This window comes from Mustela lutreola, chromosome 9 (assembly GCF_030435805.1).
Source record: "Mustela lutreola isolate mMusLut2 chromosome 9, mMusLut2.pri, whole genome shotgun sequence".
Classification (NCBI taxonomy): Eukaryota; Metazoa; Chordata; class Mammalia; order Carnivora; family Mustelidae; genus Mustela; species Mustela lutreola.
In genome coordinates this window covers 120,263,549-120,286,623 of record NC_081298.1, presented here as the reverse complement: position 1 = coordinate 120,286,623, position 23,075 = coordinate 120,263,549, and the positions used below count along the sequence as shown (strand labels likewise).

The 23,075-nt window shown below is 36.7% G+C and overlaps 1 protein-coding gene across 1 annotated transcript in view; it reads left to right on the top strand.

Moving 5' to 3' along the window:
• Window positions 1–23,075, top strand: part of SLC30A6 (solute carrier family 30 member 6) — a 40,688-nt gene that overhangs the window by 5,589 nt on the left and 12,024 nt on the right. The window contains exons 3-11 of the mRNA XM_059188678.1: window positions 4,591–4,675; window positions 6,108–6,150; window positions 7,136–7,201; window positions 14,439–14,519; window positions 15,298–15,333; window positions 16,036–16,130; window positions 18,468–18,516; window positions 19,030–19,149; window positions 22,769–22,871. Coding sequence (XP_059044661.1) covers window positions 4,591–4,675; window positions 6,108–6,150; window positions 7,136–7,201; window positions 14,439–14,519; window positions 15,298–15,333; window positions 16,036–16,130; window positions 18,468–18,516; window positions 19,030–19,149; window positions 22,769–22,871 — 678 coding nt within the window. The remainder of the gene's footprint in view (window positions 1–4,590; window positions 4,676–6,107; window positions 6,151–7,135; window positions 7,202–14,438; window positions 14,520–15,297; window positions 15,334–16,035; window positions 16,131–18,467; window positions 18,517–19,029; window positions 19,150–22,768; window positions 22,872–23,075) is intronic.

Below are 23,075 nucleotides of genomic sequence, written 5' to 3'. Positions count from 1 at the left end.
GGTAAGCAATTTTTTTTTAAAGTAATCTCTGTGCCCAACGTGGGGCTTGAACTCACTACACCAACATCAAGTTGCATGCTCTACTGACAGTGAGCCAGGCGCTGCTGGATAAGCAAAATTTTAATGGAAAATTAAATTACATTGTAAATTTAATGTAAATTGTAATGTAAAAATCAATTACTTTGATACGTAATTATTTTGCTTGAGATGAAGCTAGGCTTTGGTTAAGATTTTTATTCTAATTCTAATGAGTTATAAAGAAAAAATATTTTATGATTGCCTTTGTTACTTTTTTTTACAAAGGTAATGGATATAGTTTAAAGCCACGTTTTCTCATTTTTGGTGTAAGGAAGGAAAAACAACTTATGCTTTGAAGTCATGAGTTCATGCCCCACCCATGTTGGGCAAAGAGCTCACTTAAAAAAAAAAAAAGATAATTGGTATCCTTTTTGGTCACCAATATGGACCTTCTAGTTACTGTTCTATATTCATTGTTTTCATTATTGTCTAAATTATACTGTAAGCTCCCTGAAGACAGTGACTGTGTCTGTTTTGTTCACTTTTTAATAAAAGTACAAAATAAGTACCCAATAAATACATGATGAATTTTAAATAAACCTAGCTTTAGTGGAACGTAAGTGTACCTATGACATTGGTCATGTATTATGTATGATACTAGATTAGAGCCTTTTGTTCTTTGTTTCTTATCACTGTATTTCCTGTTGCTAAAACCTTGGAATATAATCAGAACTCAGTAATTCTAGTATTTGAAAATAGTATCATGTCCTGTATGTTAAAGAGCCAAGAGTAGGAAATTCATCTGCTGCTTGTGTGTCTAGTCCACTTAGGATGATCTCTTGAGAACAGATAGATAGAACTTTATAATCTTGGTGGAAAGCAACTACCTTACAGAAGTAAACAGGAAATTCTTGAACTATAAGCTTTATTGAAGCACAATATACCACAGAATAGATAGTAGGAGCAAAACTGGTATAAGAACACCTGCATTGTGCAGATACTGTCCATCATAATTTAAATCTTATAAGATGTGCCTAGCTCACCTCTCTTTACTACTACTCCTGTTTTGGTTCCTGGTAATTCCTTACACCATGAGGAAAATCCCTACTTCTCAGTTCTTTACTTCCTTACCACAAATAATTGTCCTGCATCCCTTCCAACTGTCCACTCCTATGACCATACCACTGCCATTATCATTCATAATTATGTCTTCCCATTGTCTCAGTTTCAATTATTTCACTCGTAGTCACCATCTCTTGTTATTCCAGTTCACTCCTTGTATTATCCCAATTCCAGTAGTTCTTCAATCTTACTAGGATCTCCAATCCACTGACCATGCCGTATTTTCCCTGTTTTTCACCTCTTTTATCCTCATTTGCTTAATTATCCAATTTAGATTCTCTGGTCCATTATTACTGATTTCTTGCATATGTCTTCAACTCCTTTGTGCCCTCCCATCCATCTGTAACTCTTCCTCTCACACTTCCATGGCAAATCCTTAACATCATTAAGTCAACATTCCTGCTGTTCTGTACTTGCACCCAAGCAACTGAATGTAGCCTGAGAAAAACACAAAACCATGGTTACTGGTCTCACTTTAAATCCATGCCTAAGTGCACCATTAGGCTGCCCATAGTATATCATTCAGTTCATTCAGTTTTCCATTTTGTAGATGGCCATAGTCTTTCACTTCTGCCCTCAAACTTCCAAAATCTTATTCATGCTCACTCTGACCTGTTGATCTTTCTTCCTGTTTCACTAAAGGAAAAGTAATCAGAAAACACCTCCACATCCTGTCCTCTCCCAACATTCTGCCTTTGCTCCTGTTTCTACGAATGGGCTCTCTGCGCTTCCACTTGTTGCCTACTCAAAGACAAGTTTCCCACAGTTGTTCCTTCTTGCATCATGAGCACATGCCACATCTTCCACTTTCAACTACTGCCTCATTTCTCTGCTTCCTTTTATAGCAAAACTACTTAAACTAATTGTCTTTACTACCTGTTCACTTTCTCTTCTCCTTGTCTCCACTAAACATATACCAGTCTGTTTGTAGCCCCCCACCAATCCACTGGAACAGCTTTAACAAAGTAGCTGGTAAACATTGTGTTGCCAAAATCAATGGTCATCCTCATTTCCCATTTTACTTAACCTTCAATAGCATTTAACAAAAATTTGTTACTTCTTCCTTAAAGCACTTTTTCATTTCGACTCTGAAATATCACTTTTGGTTTTCCTCCTACTTAGATGGCCGTTGTTCATCACTTCCCTCTTATCTTCCTGATCTCTGAGTTTTAGAGAACACCTGCATTGTGCAGATACTCTTCATTACTTAGAGCTAACTGCTAAGCTCCAGCACTTAGAGCTCCAGCTTCTGTTGTTTCTGTTCATTACACCTAAGTGATGCTTTGTCTGCCACATGCTCATGACGTCCTATTTACATCTCAGTCCATAACTTTTCCCCTCCTTCTAGATTCCTATACATATCATGGCTGTCTCAACATTTCCACTTGAATATCTAATAGGCATCTCAAATTTAATATGGTCAAACTTGAACTTTGATTTTTCTGTTCCTTCCTCACTAAATGGCCACTCTGTTCTTTCAGTGCACAGGCCAGAAACCTGGGAGTCATTCTCCCTCTCTTTCTCTCATTCTTCATCCATTCTGTAAGTAAATCTTGCTGGTCTGTCATCAATGTAACACACAGAATATGACTTCTTTAACACTTTCTTACCAACTTCAAAATCACCATTTCTCACATGGATTTCTGCAGTCACATGCTAAATGGTTTTCCTACTTCTCTCATTGCCCCTATTCAGTTTATTCTACAAAGAGAAGCCAAAATGATCTTTTAGAAATGAAAGCTAAGCTGCTTTCCATCTCATTTGGAATAAATCCCATTTCTTTTATCTGAAACGCAAGAAGTCCCTGATGGAGTCCTGGACTTCCTCTCGCCTCTCGTCTGTCCGTCCTCAGCCAGGTTCTCTTCTATCTCAGGGCATTCACACTGTAGCTCCCATTTTCTTTCCCCAATATCTGCATCCTTAGCACCTTTGCCTCTGTAAAATTTCTGGTTACATGTTACCTTACCAAGGGGGTCTGTGTGGCAGAGATCCATGTCTCCCATTATGGTGTTCTTACCATAAATTATTTTTCCTTTGTAGCACTTAAGCCACCTGACCTTGCATATTTGCTAATTGTCTGTCACCCTTGTATCTCCTGTGCCTGGAAAAGCATCTTTTGCGAAATAGGTACTCAAGTATTTGTTGATAAATAACGTGATTCCTCAGTAGAGCTGCAGAGAATGTCATTTTCAAATCATATGCCTTATCCTCCTTTTCTGACTGTTCTTGAATCCCTGTCCTGACTAGAGCCCCTGTCCAGTCACTTCATTAATGTCCTCACTATTAGAGTCCCTTGTCCCATTAACCTATCATATCCGCTCTGTCTCTGACATCGCTATCTCACCTGGTCCTCTGGTTTTGCTCTTGGGGGTAGAGGAAGGTGCAGAATGCTGTCTACCCTAAATTCATGGTGGCCATTCTTATTCTCCTCTGTTGATTCAGAAGATGCTCACTAGAACTGCTCTTCTGCACATTCTCCTCTGGATTTAAGTTTCCAGTCCTATTTATTCTACCACATCCCTTAATTTTAGAAAGTGGCCTTGTTTCTTCTTTTCTAGAGATGTAGAGGCTAGTAGCTCTGTGCTACTTTGCTGTCACTTCTTTCTAGTCACAGTTTCTCTGTCCCTTCAGTCAACCTTTTTACCCTTCTCACCTTTCTCAGAGAAGGTGTTCTTCATCCTAAACCTATACTCTGCATCTGCGTTCTAAAGCCATCCTATTCCACACTTGACCTTTGGAATTATATCCGTTTAATTTTAAAACCTTCAGTGAAAACTCCTTTTCACTAATTTGTTTCACTTCTACTTTCACACAATTATAGGTCTCCCTTTGTAGGAAGTACAGTGGAATAAAAAATTTAAAACACTTCACTTGATCTTTATTCTTAGAATGCCCTTTCTGCTTTCTCTGACAAAATCCTCGCTAGCATGTTGTATCTCAGGTCTACCAACTTCTAACCCATGGTAGTCTTTCCCTCTTTTGCAGTCTTATTTCATATGACTTATTTGGTAAATAAGTGTAGCCCTTTTTGTTGAGAGAGGAAGAATAACTTATTTTGATATAATTTCAAGCTTATGGAGAAGTCACAAGATTAGTGTAAGGAACTCCTTTAAGCCCTTTACTCAGATTCACCAGTTGCTTTATATTTTGCCCCATCTGCTATTGTTGTCTCTACGTATAGAGAGAAAATGATATTAAACTATATGCCTATTTTTCTCAACTGTTTGAGAGTTTATATGGCAGAATTTTCTTCTCTTGAGTTTGTCCTCTAGAACTACCTTTTTTTTTAATTAATAAAATGGTTGATGGTAATTTCTGTAGATATAAGAACTATGACCTTTTGAAGGAATTTGTGCTTATTCCTTTGTTGAGTGGGAATTGCAGCAACTTGAACAGACCCAGTGAAGTTTATCAGCACTATGCAAATAAGAATGATTTTGTTTTTCACAGTCCTGGAAGATACTGCTCTTTGGTGCAATAAACTTAACATGTACTGGCTTCCTGCTTATGTGGTGCAGTTCCACTAACAGTATAGGTATGTCACCTTTCTTATTTTGTTGGAGTTAATCATTAGTTTCATATTTATTGTCCTGATTTTTTTTTTAAGATTATTTATTTATTTATTTACTTGACAGAGATCACAAGTAAGCAGAGAGGCAGGAAGAGAGAGAGGGGGAAGCAGGCTCCCCGCTGACCAGAGAGCCTGATGCAGGGCTCGGTCCCAGGACCCTGGGATCATGACCTGAGCCGAAGGCAGAGGCTTTAACCCACTGAGCTACCCAGGCACTCCTGCTGTTATGATTTTAAATAAAGATATATCTTTCTTTCTGTGGAATATATTATTCTGAAATATAACTCAAGATTTAAATGAGATACTCTATGTAAAAATGCCTTGTAAAGTTTGGTTCAGTTGTTAAGCATTATCATTTTAAATGAGCTAATCATTTTTTTAAAATAGCTTTAAATTTACTTGAAAGACTGTGATTCCTTTATAATGTGATAGATTAGCCCTTCAGTTTATGCCGTGTCTAAATAAGATTTTGGGGTTTATATTTCTTGGATTTTCCTTGAAAAGGGAAATCTATAATATTTTTCTTGTTTCTTGACCTATGCTTTTTATATTTTTTATGTTATTTATTTATTTTTATTTTTGAAGAGAGAGAGTGTGAGTGAGGGGAGGGGCAGAAAGAGAGGGAGAGAGAAAATTCCAAGCAGGCTCCACACTCAGTGCAGACCCTGATGTGGGGTTCCATCCCACGACCCTGACATCATGACCTGAGTGGAAATCAAGAGCCAGACGCCTAACTAATTGAACCACTGAGGTGCCTCATTTCATGACCGCTTATGTTTTATGTACTGTTATTTTCATCCTGCTATTTAAAGAATATATTTTTTTAAGATTTTATTTATTTATTTGACAGAGATCACAAGTAGGCAGAGAGAGAGGGGGGGGGATGCAGGCTCCCTGCTGAGCAGAGAGCCCAATATGGGACTCGATCCCAGGACTCTGAGATCATGACCTGAGCCGAAGGCAGATGCTTAACCCACTGAGCCACCCAGGCGCCCCAAGAATATATTTAAAATAGTACTTAGATGACAAGAAGGAAAAAAAAACCCCAAACAATCATAGCACTTTGGGGTATGTGCTGCTTCCTTTGTCCTGATGGCAAAATCAGGTTCTAGAGCAAGCTTTCATACTTGCCAAACTTTTTTTTTTTTTTTTTTTTAATTACTAGGCTCTAATGCTGGGCTTGAACTCACAACCTTGAGATCAAGAGTCCCCTACTCTATCAACCATGCTAGTCAGAAGTCTCTGTATTTACTACGTTTGACTACGAATATTAATCTAGGTAATTGCCAACATATAAGGTTAATTAGTGACTCAGGTTTTCTTGGTAAAGGATACTCCGGGTATGAACCATCGTGGATTCAGCAACATTTTAATCAGTTGTTCTGTTGTTTTGCAGCTTTAACTGCTTATACATACTTGACCATTTTTGATCTTTTTAGGTAAGTTTTAAAAGTCTCTTTACTATGTTGAAACTAAGGAATTTGTTGCACTGAATTTTGTTCTCTGTGCCTAAAGAAAAGTAATCTGTGAAATAAGTAAGATTATCAACATAGAACATATATACAAACAATACCATTAGAAGATATACTGGAAGAAAATACCCCATTTATAGAGGAACAGAGAAAGTAATACCTAGGCATTAGATCATATGCCTTGGATGCCTACCTGTAGGTGAGTCACCTGTAGCCAGGAGCACGGTCAAGTAAGAACATACCATGTAGGTGGGCATTAATAACTAAGAAGTGAGCAATTGTGAATTGGGAGACACCCTTTTGGCTCCCTGCTTTGTGGGACCTTTCATATCACTATGTTAGGTTGCAAGATACTTGATGTCTTCAGGGTCCATGCCATAGGAGTATAAGTATGTCTTTTTATCACTTCTGTAACTAAATCTACTTGACTCATCTAAAGCATACAGTTACCACCTGGATTTCACACTATAGTAAGTTTTTTTAGAGTGAATCTTCACTGTATTTCGAAAATGAACATAATTTTATCCTATCTAGAATATTGTTGTTATTAATATTTAGTTTAACTTTTAACAAAGATTAGAGATTATCAGAGTTAAAGTTTATTGTCTGTGGCTTAAATAAAATATATTACCTTTATTATTACTGTGTCACTTTTGCTTTCTCAGTTACAGAAACCATTTAGGGTGGATAACTTACTGAGTAGAGAAAGTATGGGTTTAGGTTCTGTTTACTGACTTGATGGATCATGACTTTTTTCAGTTTCTCTGTATGTTAAAACTCATATAATAGGATGCTTGTGATGATTAGATTACAGTTTATTACAATAATTTATTAATTTAGTGTGCAAACACTGATAAATTTCAGCAAACTTAGGAATTCCAAAATCTCAATTTCTTTTTGTGTGTTCTCTTGTTGTAGTTCTAAAGCTAAATTTATTTTCCTTTCTACTTAGTTTAATGACATGTTTGATAAGTTACTGGGTAATGATGAGGAAACCTAGCCCTGTCTATTCATTTGGGTAAGTTCAAGTCATTTTATTTTTTGCTAACTTACTGCTATTAAAGTGGTAGTTATTATCGGGCAGTAAAGAGCTAGCTAGAGTGTTTGTAGAGAAGAAATGCTGTCTGCGTAGTGGGATGGGGGTCAAATAGTGAAAGTAGATTTAAAAAGATATCTTCCACAGGATTCTCGATAAAGAACATGAAAATGTAAATTTAAATCATATTAAAATAAAATGTTCACATTAAGTTTTTTTCTGTTTTATAAAACAAATGTTAACATAAAATGTTCACATTGAGTTCTTTAATATTTTGGTAATCTCTTAAATTTTAGAGAAGGTACAAAGGATTTTCCTCTAGGTATGTCCTGTAAATGTTAGAGTAAATGTGATATATTTTAACATTAATGTAGTGGTAGAGATGTATTTTTATCTTAAGACTGGATTTGTGATAGCAATAGACTAATAATTTGAGGTTCTGTTTCTGTAGTTTTAGGAATTACTAAAAGTTGGAAGTTGGAAGATAATCGTTTGTGTTAGAGGTTTTTATTGATGTATTAGAAAAAGTGAGCTCCTTTTGGATTCCAGGAAAAAACTTGACAGAAGAATTTCTTTTTAATTTGTGGAGGGTTTTACTGTGATAAAATATATGTAACATAAAAGTTAACATTTTAACCATTTCCAAGTGTACAATTCAGTGGCATTAAGTACCTTCACATTGGTCTGTGAGTACTGCCAATAATTCCAGAAATATTTCCCCTTCCGAAACAGAAACTTTGTACCCATTAAACAATAACTCCCTATTCCCCTATCTCTCAGACCTTGGCAAGTGCCATTCTACTTTCTGTGTTTATGAATTTGCCTGTTCTGGTTATTCATATAAATGGAATCACACAATATTTGTCTTTTGAGTATGGCCTATTTTACTTAATGTTTACAAATTTCATCTGTGTTTATAGCACATGTCAGAATTTCATTACTTTCTAAAGCAGAATTATTTTCCGTTGTATGTATATATGATGTTTTGTTTATTCTTTTTTTGATGGGCATTTGGTTTGTTTTCACCTTTGAGCTATTGTAAGTAATGCTTTTATAACATTGGTGTACACGGATCTCTTTGAATCCCTGCTTTCAGCTCTTTTGGGTGTATACTGATTCCAGGATCATACTCAGTGATTCCATCTTTAACGTTTTGAGGAACCACTATACCCAGCGGCAGCACCATTTTCCATTCCTGCCAGCATGCTTACCAACACTTGTCATTTTTCTTTTCTTTTTTTTTTTTTTTAATTTTTAAAAATCCCCACAGAGTTAACATACAGTGTTATTTTACTAAGTGCTCATCACAGTAAGTGTACTCCTCTTAATCCCCTTCACCTATTTCAGCCATCCCCACACCCAACCTCCCCTCTGATAACTACCTGTTCTCTGTAGTTAAGAGTCTGGTTTTTGGTTTGTCTCTCTTTTTTTATTTTATTTTTTTCTTAAATTCCACATATGAGTGAAATTACATGGTACTTGTCTTTCTCTGACTTACTTCATTTAGCATCATACCCTCTAGATCCATCTATATTGTTGCAAATGGCAAGATTTCATTCTTTCTATGGTTGATTAATATTCCATATATATATAGTTTTTATCCATTTGTCTGTTGATGGGCATTTGGACTACTTCCATATTTTGACTATTGTAAACAACACTGCATTTATCATAGGGGTGCACATACCTTTTAAAAATTAGTATTTCTGGGGCGCCTGGGTGGCTCAGTGGGTTAAGCCGGTGCCTTCGGCTCGGGTCATGATCTCGGGGTCCTGGGATCGAGTCCCGCATCGGGCTCTCTGCTGAGAGCCTGCTTCCCTCTCTCTCTCTCTCTGCCTGCCTCTCCGTCTACTTGTGATTTCTCTCTGTCAAATAAATAAATAAAATCTTTTAAAAAAAAAAAAAAATAAAAAAAAAAAATAAAAATTAGTATTTCTGTGTTCTTTGAGTAAATACCCAGTAGTGGGATTACCAGATCATACGGTCATACTATTTTTAATTTTTTAGGGAACCTTCATACTATTTTCCATAGTGGCTGCACCACTTTGCATTCCCACCAACAGTGCACAAGGGTTCCTTTTTCTCTACAACCTCACCAATACCGGTTGTTTCTTAAATTTTTTATGTTACCCATTCTGACAGGTGTTAGGTAATATCTTGTGGTTTTGATTTGCATTGCCTTGATGATAAATGGTGTGGAGCATCTTTTCATGTGTCTATTGCCATCTGTATGTCTTCTTTGGAGAAATGTGTGTTCGTGTCTTCTGTTCATTTTTAATTCGATTTTTTTTTTTTTTTTTTTTGGTATTGAGTTGTATAAGTTCTTTATATATTTTGGATACTAACCCTTTATCAGATATATCATTTGCAAATATCTTCCTCCATTGAAAGAAGAATTTAACTTTGGCAAATAAACTTTTGAACCAAAATTAGTCTTTTGAACAAAATCAGGTTTTATTTACTTAAATAAGGGGGCAAAGAAAACAGGAAATTTTAATGCAAAGAGAAGATATTCAAAAGTGTCACTGAGATTTGATAGACTTGGACTGTTACTATGATAATTGGTTACAAGGTACATATAGATACCTGTATATAGAAGTCTTTGAATCTGAGTTAAAGCTTTTGCTTTTAAGTGACAAAAATCCAATTCAAGCTAGTATGGGGGGAAAATGGGAACTCTTATAATTTATGTAATCAAAATGTGGGAAGACTGAAGTGACTAGTCCCTAGTCCCTGCAATGACTAGGGACTAGTACACTCAGGACATTGTCTTTCTCTTCCCTCTCAGGCTGCTTTTCTCTGCATGTTAGGTTTAGTTTCTCAGACCACTTTTCCCTACCATCCTGGAATAACTCCTAGCAAGACCTTAGCTGGAACCTTATTGCCTTCATCTTAGAGAAGGAAAGCATTTTCCTCAACTCTAGTTAGGAAAATCTTGAGAAAGTTGGGCGCCTGGGTGGCTCAGTGAGTTTAACATCTGCCTTCGGCTTAGGTCGTGATCCCATGGTTCTGGGATCAAGCCCCACATTGAGCAGGGAGTCTGCTTCTCCCTCTGCCACTTCCCTTCTTGTGTCCTTGCTCTCTCTCCCAAATAAATAAATTAAATTAATTAAATAAAGAAAAAGTCTTGAGAAAGAACCATTGATTGGTCCAGCTTGAACAGGTATTAGTCTTTAGATTAGATATTATGGCCAGGAGACAAGATTAAGCAAGGACACGATGCTCCCATTTTGGCCTACTTAGAGTGAACAAGAAAGGAGGGAGCAATTAAACAATAAAATTAACTTCTGGCTATAATTTCAATCAGTCACATAGCTTGAAATATCGTTTGTATTTAGTAATTTCAAACTCTAGTTCTTTAGCCCTGAGATTTGTCTTGTTTCAGACTGCCGCCTTTATAGTGTCACATGGATATATCTAATTGGTATCTTAAATATTGTCTAGAATTCTTGTTTTCTTCCCCCTGAAATCTATTCCTCTTCAGTTTTTCCCATCTCAGTAAATACACCACCACTCAGTTGTTCAAGCAAAATCTTTTGTTATTTTCTCATTCCCCACATCTATCCATCAGCAGGTTACATCAGGGTAACCTACAAACACATCCAGAATCTGTTCCTCCCCCCATTTCTAAACTACTAACTTCCTAATCAAGCTACTTTCATTTCTTGCCTTATTCCATCCTTCTAACTGCCTCTGCTCTTACCCCCTTGGCAGTCAGAATGTTCTTTTTTAAATCTGAGTCATAATTTAAGTCTCCTCCTTGAAACCACCCAGTTGTTTGCTGTCATACTTAGAATAAAATCCTGAGTCCTTTCTCTAATTTACAGAATTCTTACATAAACTGTTCTCTGCCGACTTCTCTTCAAGTTACCATTTTCATGCCCTCCATACCACACTTTTTTCCTGTAGTTTGTATACAACTAATTTATTCCTGCATTAGGTTCTTTGTACAAGCTGTTGTCTTTCTTTAAAATGCTCTTCACATCATCTTTACAAGATGAGCTCCATCTTGTTATTCCAATCCTAATATCACTAAATGCTAGTGTCATTAAATGACTGGGCCCAATCTAAAATAGATTCTAAAATGAATCCTAGTTAGCCTCTTTTCACATCAGACTACTATAATTCTCTACATACAATTTACTAGAACTTACAAACTGTTATTCTTTCAACTGTTATTCTTTCTCCCCTTTTAGGAGTAAGTTTCCCACTCTCTCATGGGACCAGACCTACAAAAGTTTCTGATCAATTGCAAAGTTTCAAAGTTAAACATAGGCAAGCATTTCTGATCTAGGTCTTTCTCCCCTTTTAAAATACAAATTTCATCGTAGCAGGGCTATATCTCGTTCTGTCTTACATCCTTCTACAGTTTGTGAATTTTATTTTATTCTTTAAAGGTTTTATTTATTTATTTGATGGAGAGAGAGAGATCACAAGTAGGCAGAGAAACAGGCAGAGGGGGAGGGGGGAAACAGGTTCCCTGCTGAGCGGAGAACCTGCCATGGGGCTCGATCCCAAGATCCTGGGATGAAGGCAGAGGCTTAACCCACTGAGCCACACAGGTGCCCCAGTGTTTGGTGAATTTTAATAAATGAATATACCTGTTTAACTACTGTCTAGATCATGATATAAAACACTACAAGTCCCCCCAAAAAGTCTCCCTTTGTTTTGAGTCTTAGTCCAAACCCAATAAAAGTAATCAGTGTTCTGACCACTATTCCTTGCAGATTATTGTTGTCTGTTTTTGAAGACACATAAATGGGATTAGTGTATACTCTCCATAGCAGTAGTTCACTCTGGTTCGTTGCTCTCATATTCCATTTTATGAATATACCATAATTTCTTTTTATGTTCAGCTGTTGAAGGGCATTTAGATGATCTTCAGCTTTTAGTTGTTATAAATAAAACTACTTACGAATATTCTCGTACATGTCTTTTGGTGTACATGTTTATCCCTTTATGTTGGGTACATATCTTTGAGTGAAGTTACTCAGTCATAGGATTTGCAGATGTTCATTGTTAAAAGATAAGAAAATACCAGTTCTCTTGAGTTTTACCGGTTTACTCTCCTACTATCAATGTGTGCAAGTTCTGGTTGTTTCCTGCTTGTACTTATAGTTGATAATTGCCTTTTTTTTTTTTTTTAAGCCATTCTGGGGTGTGTAGATGTGTCTTGTGGTTTTAAATTATTTTCCTGATGACTAGTTGAATACTTTCATATTTTTTATTGATTTTTTTCATATGCTTCTTAAATCATTCAGATTCCCTGCTCTGTGAAATGCTCATTAAATTGTTTTACCTATTTTTAAATTGGATTACCTTTTTTCTTTTGTTATTGATCTGTAAGAGTTCTTTATATATAATTATCTTTCCCGTAAATGATAAGTTTTTAATTTCAATGATAAATTCAATTTATCAGTCTTTTATGGTTAGTCCTTTTTGTGTTCTTGTCAAGAAATCTTGGCCACTCGTAGGTCATAAAGATACTCTGGTATTAGCCAGAGGTCTTGTTGTTTGACTTTTTACATTTAAGACCTGTAGTCAAACTGGAATTCATTTTTGTCTATGAGTTGAGGTAGAGGTTCAAGGCACATTTGTTTCTATCTAGTTTTTCAACTGATAAAACATATATTGGAAAAAAATTAACCCTTTTTCTACTGCTTTTTCTGTCTCTACCCTTTTCATAAATTAGGTGATTATGAATGTGTAATTCTATGTCTGGATTTTCTGCTCTGTTTAATCTTGTACATTTGTCTATTCTTGCATCAGTACTATGCTGTGTCATCTATGATAGTTTTGAAATAAATCTTGACATTTGGCAGTGTAAATCTTCCACCTTTGTTTTTCTTCAGATTATCTTTGCTTTCCTTCACTTTTTGCATTTCCATATGCACTTTACTACCAGTTTATCAATTTCCACAAATAAGTTTGTTTCATGTACATACTATTTTTATACTTTTATAACTCATTCTTTTCACTTACATCTTTCCATGTCAATAAGTACATTTCTGTTATATATTTTTTAAAGATTTATTTACTCATTTGAAAGAGAAAGAGAAAAAACATGCACTCAAGTAGGGGAAGGGGCAGAGGGAGAGAATCTCCAAGCTGACTCTGCACTGAGCACAGAGCCCAATGCGGAGCTCAGTCTCACAACCCAGGAGATCATGACCTCAGTCCAAACCAAAAGTTGGGGGCTTAACTGACTGTGCCAATCAGGCACCCCAATTTCTGTTGTATTTTTAATAATATATATATGTTCTTTTGTTGATTTCAACATTTTTTCCTTTACAAATATCAGTATGATGCACATCCTTAATCATTTTGTTATCTTTTCTGAAGATATGTAATTCCTCAAGAAAGTTCAAGCATTTATACATACCACAAATATTGAATGCCATTAAATTATGTGTTGTGGAAAAAGCTAAGATGAGTAGAACTACAGCCCCTGTCCTGCAGCTGACAGTTTAGGGATTATAAGACATGTATGTAATTAACTGCAATTATGTGTAGCAGTGATAGACAGTATAATAAGTGGTTAAAATCATGAACTCTGGAGCTAGAGTGCCTAAGTTTGGAAACCTGACTCCTCCACTTGCTAGCTATATGACTCTAAACAGTTACTTTTCTTTTTTGTGTGTCAAGTTCCTTATCTCTTCTTTTTTAAAAAAGTGGATAAAGTAACCTTCCTAAGGTGTTGGAAAGTTTAGAAGAGATAATATGGGGGTGCCTGGGTGGCTAAGTCAGTTAAGTATTTGACTTAGGCTCAGGTCACAATCTCAGGGTCCTGGGATTGAGCCCTGCCTCAGGCTTGACACCTTCTCCCTCTCCCCCTCCCTCTGATCCTGTGCTCTCTCTCTCTCTCTCTCAAATAAATAAAATCTTTTAAAAAAGAGAGAGAGATAGTGTTAAGCATTTATGTTTAACACAAGATGGGCCAATCCAGTATTAGCTGTTAATTATGATAATAAATATTTCTAGGAAAATAAGAGCCATAATTGGGTCCTGGAATAGATGTACATCTTAACCTGTGATGTTCTTATTTCTTAATCTGTGATCTTCTTTTTATCTTCATTCTAGAAAATCTGTAGTCTGTCCGAACAGTGTTTGGCTTATAGTAGGCACATTGGAAAATTGAGTAGGGAATAAGTGAATGAAAATGTGTTCTGAAGATACTGGTTTATGAATTGTGCTGATCTAATTAATTTTCTGATTTCAGATTTGAAAGATTAGAAGTCTTAGCTGTATTTGCCTCCACAGTCTTGGCACAGTTGGGAGCTCTCTTTATATTAAAAGAAAGGTACATTTGTATACAATGTTACTGTCATTGTAAATTCTACCTATGCCACCTTTGAGAACATGAATTCATGAGACACTGGATTGATTTGAAGATGAAATTAAGATGAACAGTAATGGAGTTTTGACAGTATGGCTTCCTAGTGTTTCAGACTTTTATCCCTTCTTTTCATTCTTCTTTTATTACTTAATTTTGGTGTGAAAGGAGTGAAAGAAAGGACTTCAGTCAGACATGTTTTAATGCTGAGTTACAAACCCACTGAAACAGGTTTTGTGGGGTGTCTGGGCAGCTCAGTCGTTAAGCATCTGCCTTTGGCTCAGGTCACGATCCCAGGGTCCTGGGATCAAGCCCCATATTGGGCTCCCTGGTCAGCAGGAAGCCTGCTTCTCCCTCTCCCACTCCCCCTGCTTGTGTTCCCTATCTCACTATCTCTCTCTCTCTGTCAAATAAATAAATAAAATCTTAAGAAAAAAAAAAGGTTTTAGAGAAATTGATATTACATATTAAGAATAATTTGTAAGTTTCTTTGCCTGATCTCTGCTAATAATCAACAGCTGGATATCATTAAAAGATTTTGTCCAGGATACCTGGCTTACTCTGTTGGAAGAGCGTGCAACTCTTGATCTTACGGTCTTGAGTTTGAGCCCTATGTTGGATGTAGAAATTAATTAATTAATTTTAAAAAGATTTTGTCCACTTATTGGATTAATTTTATATTTAATAAGGCTTTTTAATTTCATAATTTGTAGAATTAACCTAATACATTATTTCTTTCTTTTAGTGCAGAGCGCTTTTTGGAGCAGCCTGAGATACACACGTGAGATTTTTGCTTTTGACATAATATATAACTATTATGTTTGATTCCCAGTTATTAAGTGGCATATTAGGAATAATGGTTACTTTGGCCAATGGCAGAGTTCAGAGTGTGGCAATATACATTTCAAGGATACTTCACAAAAAAAATTCCCAAATCCCAAGACAACTTCTCACCCTTAACTATTCCCAAGCACTTTCATTTTATATTACACAAGAAAAGCTTTGTACTCTGGCTTTAGGTCCCTCATTATTTACGGGCCTAGGTCAACACATTAAACTAGCCCCATTGAGCTCCTATAATTTAAAATTTGATGCCAAAAATCTTTTAGTAGCATCTTTAGAAAAGATAGAATTGTTATTATCTACTACACATAATTGCCAAATATATGGACTTACCTATTTGATCGGTTTAATTCCGGATATCCTGACCTGAACACCATTGCGTTTATATGGATTTATAACAGCAGATACCTGTGAGAAGATACTGTTAATGCTAAGAGTCAGTGAGTCAGTTTTGGTTCTATGTAAGATGGAGCAATAGGACGTGGATTATGGAGCTCAAAAGCAAGTTCAGAATGTGGCTCTGCAAATCCCAAACCACTGAAGCAGACCACTCTGCCTTCCCATCTCTTTTCTGCATGCTGAAGTTGCATATTGGTATTAACAAGGTAAAAATAATGGTGAATGTTATTATTCTTTCTAGGGGAAGATTATTAGTTGGTACTTTTGTGGCTCTTTCCTTCAACTTGTTCACAATGCTTTCTATTCGGAATAAACCTTTTGCTTATGTCTCTGAAGGTATGATTTTTATTTACCATTAACTTAAAAATCCAATTAACCTCTTATAAAAGCAAGTCTGTGCTTATTTTATTAACTCATAAATCAACGAGAAAGTTTATTGTGAAGAGAAGAGAGAACTACCCTAGAGGTTCTCAGGTCTTCTCTAAGTAGAGAATTATAAAACAAAATCTAATTATTTCAAACTTTAAAATTATGTATTACTTAAAAACAGGCAGAACTGACTTATGTATTAAATTTATATGATGAAAAATTACATTTGCCAAAAAACACGAATGGGATTTTAGATGTATAACCTACCTACAAAAAGCCTGTTGCAAGCATTTTGGAAGCATTAGTATACTCGAAATAGTTGATGTACTTTTTGCAAATAATTGTATTTTGTTAAATTCCCAGGAACTTTTTTTGTCAGTGGTGGATGGGCATATATTGTAAAGTAGCATATATATTTTGAAATACTCATTTATTTCAAGTCTTTAAAAATTCAAACTGATACTTCACTTCAGTGGTCAAAATTATTATCATTTTTCAGTCATTTCCATGTTCTGGAATTCCATTAACCCGCAAAGTGTTAATCACTAATTGTTGGAGAAGTGAGGTAAAAACAGAAGTGGACTGTGTGCACAGACCCACACTTTGAAGCAAAGATAGGGTCTTTTTAGGTCTCATTGACTTGAACACTAGGACAGCCAAGAGAAGACAGCTCTCTGAGTTGCCCATTCAAATTTAAACAACTTTATGAATATTATGAAGCATGAAGTATTTATATTCAAGTATTTATATGAAGTAGAGTTTAAGAATTACTGCATGAACTAAAAAATAGCGATATTTGTAATGTCCAGAATTATTTTGAAAAAAACTACAAATTATGAAAATAGTATAACATTCATTCTAGAAATGATACCTCTCCCTAAAGATCAGAAAGAGGTTTTCCTTTTATAAATAATTCTATAATCTGCTTTTTTATACCAAGTATCTTTTATGCATCTCTTAGTCTTCTGTAGGATAAATTCCCACAGAAGAAATTGTAAGTGGGTTGGAAATATAATATATTTTAAGTCATTGATATATATTGTACCAGACTTATTTCAGAAGGGTTATCTAATTTCTATTTTCATTAGCTGGATATTCAAGTTCCCAGAAGCATTATTTGTGACGTTAGTTGAAATTTGAGTGGAAAATAATACTGAACACTTTCTATCTACCAGGCACTGTGCTAAATTCTTTATGTAGATTAACCCATTTAATTCTCCCTAAACCATATGAAGTAAACAATTTTATTATTCCTATTTTATACAGAGACATTGAGAGATTAAATCACTTGCCCCAGGTGACACATTTAGCTAAGGCAGAGCTGGGTTTTTGTTTTTGTTTTAAGATTTTATTTATTTATTTGACAGAGATCACAAGTAGATGAGAGGCAGGCAGAGAGAGAGAGAGAAGCAGTCTCCCTGCTGAGCAAAGGGCCCGATGTGGAACTCAATCCCAGGACCCTGAGATCATGACCTGAGCTGAAGGCAGCTGCTTAACCCACTGAGCCACCCAGGCGACCGCAGAGCTGGTTTTTAAGCCAGGTAGTCTAGCGTCAGTCTTTTCTTAACTGCCCCACTATATGGCTTTTGCATAAAGTTTGCCGATCTTTTTTACATCATGTTACACATTAAAAAGTGAGTATTTCTGGGGCGCCTGGGTGGCTCCGTGGGTTAAGCCTCTGCTTTCGGCTTAGGTCATGATCTCAGGGTCCTGGGATGAAGCCCCGCATCGGGCTCTCTGCTCAGAAGGGAGCCTGCTTCCTCCTCCCTCTCTGCCTGCCTCTCTGCCTACTTGTGACCTCTGTCTGTCAAATAAATAAATAAGTTTTTTTTTTTTTTTTTAAAGTGAATGTTTCTATAACCCTGAGATCAGTGTAAGAGGGTGCTTGAACCTGGAGGATACTTATTCAGGGACAGTATCTGGCTGATGTCTGCAAGTAGCTGGATCCCTACATGCCCTTTCTGAGAGCTGAGAGAATTAATTGGTTTACCTATAAGCCATTCTCAGCACACTGGTTAGGACGTTCTGCTTTACATTTAAGGAGCCTTTAAAACTTAAAATTAATAGTAACAGTGGCATATGTAAGCTTACTAATTCCTTCAGGTCAGTACAAATAGTTGAAACTGCTTTTCTTTTATCATCTTGAAGGCTTAAAAGAGGAAAAAGGTCTAGATTTGAATAGCATGTCCTTTCGTAAAGTGTCATACAGTCATTGCCAAACTTATTTTTTAATTAAGGAAATAAAATATTTCTGATAGTGCTTTATTTTTCAATAGAGGTAATTTAAGTGTTTTCTTCTTAAAGCTGCTAGTACGAGTTGGCTTCAAGAGCATGTTGCAGATCTTAGTCGAAGGTAAGATGTTATGTATGGGGTTTCATGATACACGTAATTTCAGAGGGATGCACAAAAAATTCATCTGTCATGGGAACTTACATTGTTTGTTGCTGAAGTTACTACATGAATCTTACAAATCAGACTCTTACTCTCCTACTTGTTCTGACTTTTTTTTTTTTTAAGATTTTTATTTATTTTAGAGCAAGAGAGAGTGCTCGGGGTGGGTGAGGGGTAAAAGGAGAGGGAGAAGCAGGCTCCCTGCCTAGCAGGGAACTCAACATGGGTTCAGTGTGGGGCTGGGTCCCAGGACCCTGGGATCATGACCTGAGCTGAAGGCAGACGCCCCACTGAGTGAGCCACTTAGACATTCCAATTACTTTTCAACTCATGATGTAGGAGACCTTTATGAGTGAGAGAGCTTTGTTCACAAATCTTCTTTGCTTTCTGTAAAAGACATATGTTACTAAAATACAAGATCTTCATCAATGTTACATTGAGTTCTGCTAATGAATATTCTTTATTTCTTCATAGCTTGTGTGGAATTATTCCAGGACTTAGCAGTATCTTCCTTCCCCGGATGAATCCATTTGTTTTGATTGATCTCGCTGGAGCATTTGCTCTTTGTATTACATATATGCTCATTGAAATTAAGTAAGTATTTTTTATCACTGTCAAGTGGTTTCCGTTTTGGGGGGCCTGATTTTTAAAGGCATCTGTGGGATGGATAAGAATTGAGCTTAGAACATGTTTGCTTATGGCCTGTGTAATTTTGGTTAAGTCTTATCCTTAAGTGTCTTCATCTGAAAAATTAAAAGGGTTGGATTCAATACTTATTTTTCACCGTAGTCTATAATTCACACTAGAAAACTGTTTAAATTCCCTACTGCTGACCTAGTGAGTAAAACAGAGATGTCAGTAAGAGAGGAATAAGCCATGGCTATTGTTGCTTAGAGAAGGAAGAGGAAGTAGGTGTGAAACCATTTTTAAATGGTAAGCCTTTTAGGAAATATACTTTATAGCTCCTTTAAGCTTAGTGTTTTATGACATATGATTTTATCACTACCTACCCTTTAAATATTAGTGTTTACTAGGATCTTTCCTTAATTATTCTTTTTCCTCTTTTACATACTCTCCTGGGAGATTACATTCTCTTACTTGTTTTTATTTATAACCTCTGAGTTTCCCAAACCTTTATTTCTAGTCTGGATGTCTGTTGAATTCCAAAAGGCGTATCCTACTGACTTCTATTCTTGTCTACAGCAGTTGCACCTATTTTCCCCATCCCCAAAGCTGTTTGTTCTTGTATTTCCCATCTCAGGGAATCCTACTGCCATCTATTCCATTGCATTGTGTGTTTTTTTTAATTGTGTTAAAACATATATAACATAAAACTAAAATTTTAACCAATTTTAAGCACACAGTTCAGTGACATTAAGTACCTTCACATCATTGTATAAGTATCACCACCATCCGTCTCCAGAACTTTTTTTTAAATTTTATTTACTTATTTGACAGACAGAGATCACAGGTGGGCAGAGAGGCAGGCAGAGAGAGAGAGAGAGAGAGAGAGAGAGAGAGGAGGAGAAAGCAGGCTCCCCCGCTGAGCAGAGAGCCCGAAGTGGGACTCGATCCCAGGACCCTGAGATCATGACCCGAGCTGAAGGCAGAGGCTTTAACCCACTGAGCCACCCAGGCGCCCCCAGAACTTTTTTTTATCTTCCCTACCTGAAACTAAGTACCATTAAACAGTAACTCCCCCTCTTCCTTGCCCCAACCCCTGTAGAAGAGAACCACTCTTCTACTTTCTGTCTCTATGAATTTGATGAAGTACTTCCTGTAAGTGAAATCAGGCAATATTTGATCTTTTCTGTTTGGCTTATTTCACTAAGCATAATGTTTTCAAGATTCATGCATGTTTAATACATGTCAGAATTTTCTTCCTTCTTAAGGTTGAATAATATTCCATTGTACATAAAAACACATTTTGCGGACATATCCACTGCTAGAGATTTGGGTTGTTGCCATATTTTCGCTACTGTGACTAGTACTGCTGTGAATGTGGGTCTACAATATCTTTTTGAGTCCCTGCTTTCAATTCTTGTGGGCAATTACCCAAAAGTAGAATTGCTGGATTATATCATAATTCAGTGTTCAATTTTTTTAGGAACTCCAACGCATTCTTAAATAACCTACTTCTCCCTCCCCCCTCACCCTTCCCAAAGCCAGTTCTAATTGGCCGCCCAGTCTTGTGTTTGTTTTTTTTTTTTAATATTTTATTTATTTATTTGACAGATGGAGATCACAAGTAGACAGAGAAGCAGGCAGAGAGAGAGGAGGAAGCAGGCTCCCTGCTGAGCAGAGAGCCTGATGTGGGGCCTGATCCCAGGACCCTGAGATCATGACCCAAGAAGAAGGCAGAGGGTTTAACCCACTGAGCCACCCAGGGACCCCTTGTTTTTGTTTTTGTTTTTGTTTTTAAGTTTTTATAGTCACTATGCTGTATATTACATCCTCAGAACTTACATGTCTCATAACTGCAAGTTTGTATCTTCTGGCCACCTTCACCCATTTCTTCCCCTTCTTTCCCCCCTGCATCTGACAGCCACCAAACTCTTCTGTTTCTTACGATTTTTAGATTGCACATATAAGGGAGATCATCATAATATTTATCTTTCTCTGTGGTGTTATTGTAAATGGCATGGTTTCCTTCCAGTTTTGTGTGTTATGTCTTTGGGTGTGTATAACTCACATTTTTTATCCCTTCATCTGTCAGTGGATACTTAGGTTGTTTCCATGTCTTGGCTGTTGTAAATAACAGTCTTGTCAGCTAGTGTGATTAGATCTTTCTTTTTAATTTGTCTGCTCCTTCCCATTCTCCTTGCTGCTGCCCATATTGAGGCCTTACCATTTCCTTGATCTCATTAGAATAGTCTTCTGGTCTTCTATCATTCTCACACCTCTCTAGTTACCTCCCATTTTGCTGCTGACGTCATCATTCAAAATTGCAGTTTGACCTTAACATTTTCCTGTTTCAAAATCCTCTTCTTCACATACTTAAGAATATAAAAGTTGTTAGAATGATAAAGCCCTTGCCACCTTTACTGGCCATCCAGCCGCATGTACTTACCTGCTCTTGTTTCAGTGTTGTATCAGGACTTCGTGCCTCTGCGCATGCTGCTTTCCCTGTCTGCGGCATCTTTCTCCCATCTGCTCGCTCATCTTGGAGGAGTCAGCTCAGATGTCCCCTCTTTTTATATTGAGCCCTTCTGGATTATCCATTTCTCAGGAGTCTTGTCACTAACTCTGTGCATCCATGATACCCAGTAGGACTGCTTTGTTCCCAAATTGCTTTATTTTCTTTACATGGGTATCTCCTGGTGTTTCAAAGGTAGGGACTTTGTCTTACCGCCTGTTTCTGTTCCCAGCATGTGGGGGAAAAGTAAAAAAAGAGTTCAGAGTGCATGATCAGTCTGTAAACATTTTGTTCTGCCTTTTTTTTTTTTTTAAGATTTTATTTATTTATTTGAGAGAGAATGAGTGAGAGAGAACATGAGAGAGGAGAAGGTCAGAGAGAGAAGCAGACTCCCCAAGGAACCGGGAGCCTGATGCGGGACTTGATGCGGGACTTGATCCTGGAAGTCTGGGATCACGACCCAAGCCGAAGGCAGCCACTTGACCAACTGAGCCACCCAAGTGCCCTTGGTCTGTCTTCTTAATAGAACAGCCTGAACTTCTGATGAGTGTTGTACTCTAGTGGCCAGTGTTCCTCTGACAGACTCCTGTGGAATCCCACTTTGTGTAATTCCTGGGGATTTTCAAAAAAATTCTTAGTACTAATAATTGGAAAGGTGGTGCTTACAGGAAATTGCCAGAATCACTGATTAAATACATTAGTCTTCTCTGTATAAGAAATTACTAGGTGAAGGTTTTTATTTGTGGAAACAAGGGAATATATGTGAAATCTTTCTACCTAGCAAGTAGATTGAGAATACGTAGTTGGAAAATATTCACATTTTTTTCTTTCACCGTCTCTTCACACTGCTTAACGTAATTATTATTTTCCATTAAACTTTGGCAGGAAGGATTCTGAAAACATTTTGTTGTTGTTTTTTGTTTGGTTGGTTTTTTTTGGAGACGCTCCCATTGCCAGTAGTGGCCAGTATTGCTAGAACAGTCCTGTTGCTTTAGATAATTGATGTTTTGGAAGATTGAATTGTAAATAGCCCAGTGAAGCATACATTTAAAATTCAGAATTGTTTTTTCCTTTTAGCAATTATTTTGCTGTAGACACTGCTTCTGCCATAGCCATTGCTCTGATGACGTTTGGCACTATGTATCCCATGAGCGTGTACAGTGGCAAAGTGTTACTGCAGGTAAGGGTCTTCTTTCAATTACACGCTTAATATTAGTCACAGTTTTCTACCAGATTACAAAATTATATGTGCTCTTCTATCACACTGTGAAATTTTTAGCTACTGGAAGTCCCCATCAGAAATAAAGTCAAACAATAATCTCTGAAGTCTATATAGTAAGAACCAGATAATTCTGTTGGCCCATAAAATAGACACAACTCTTTC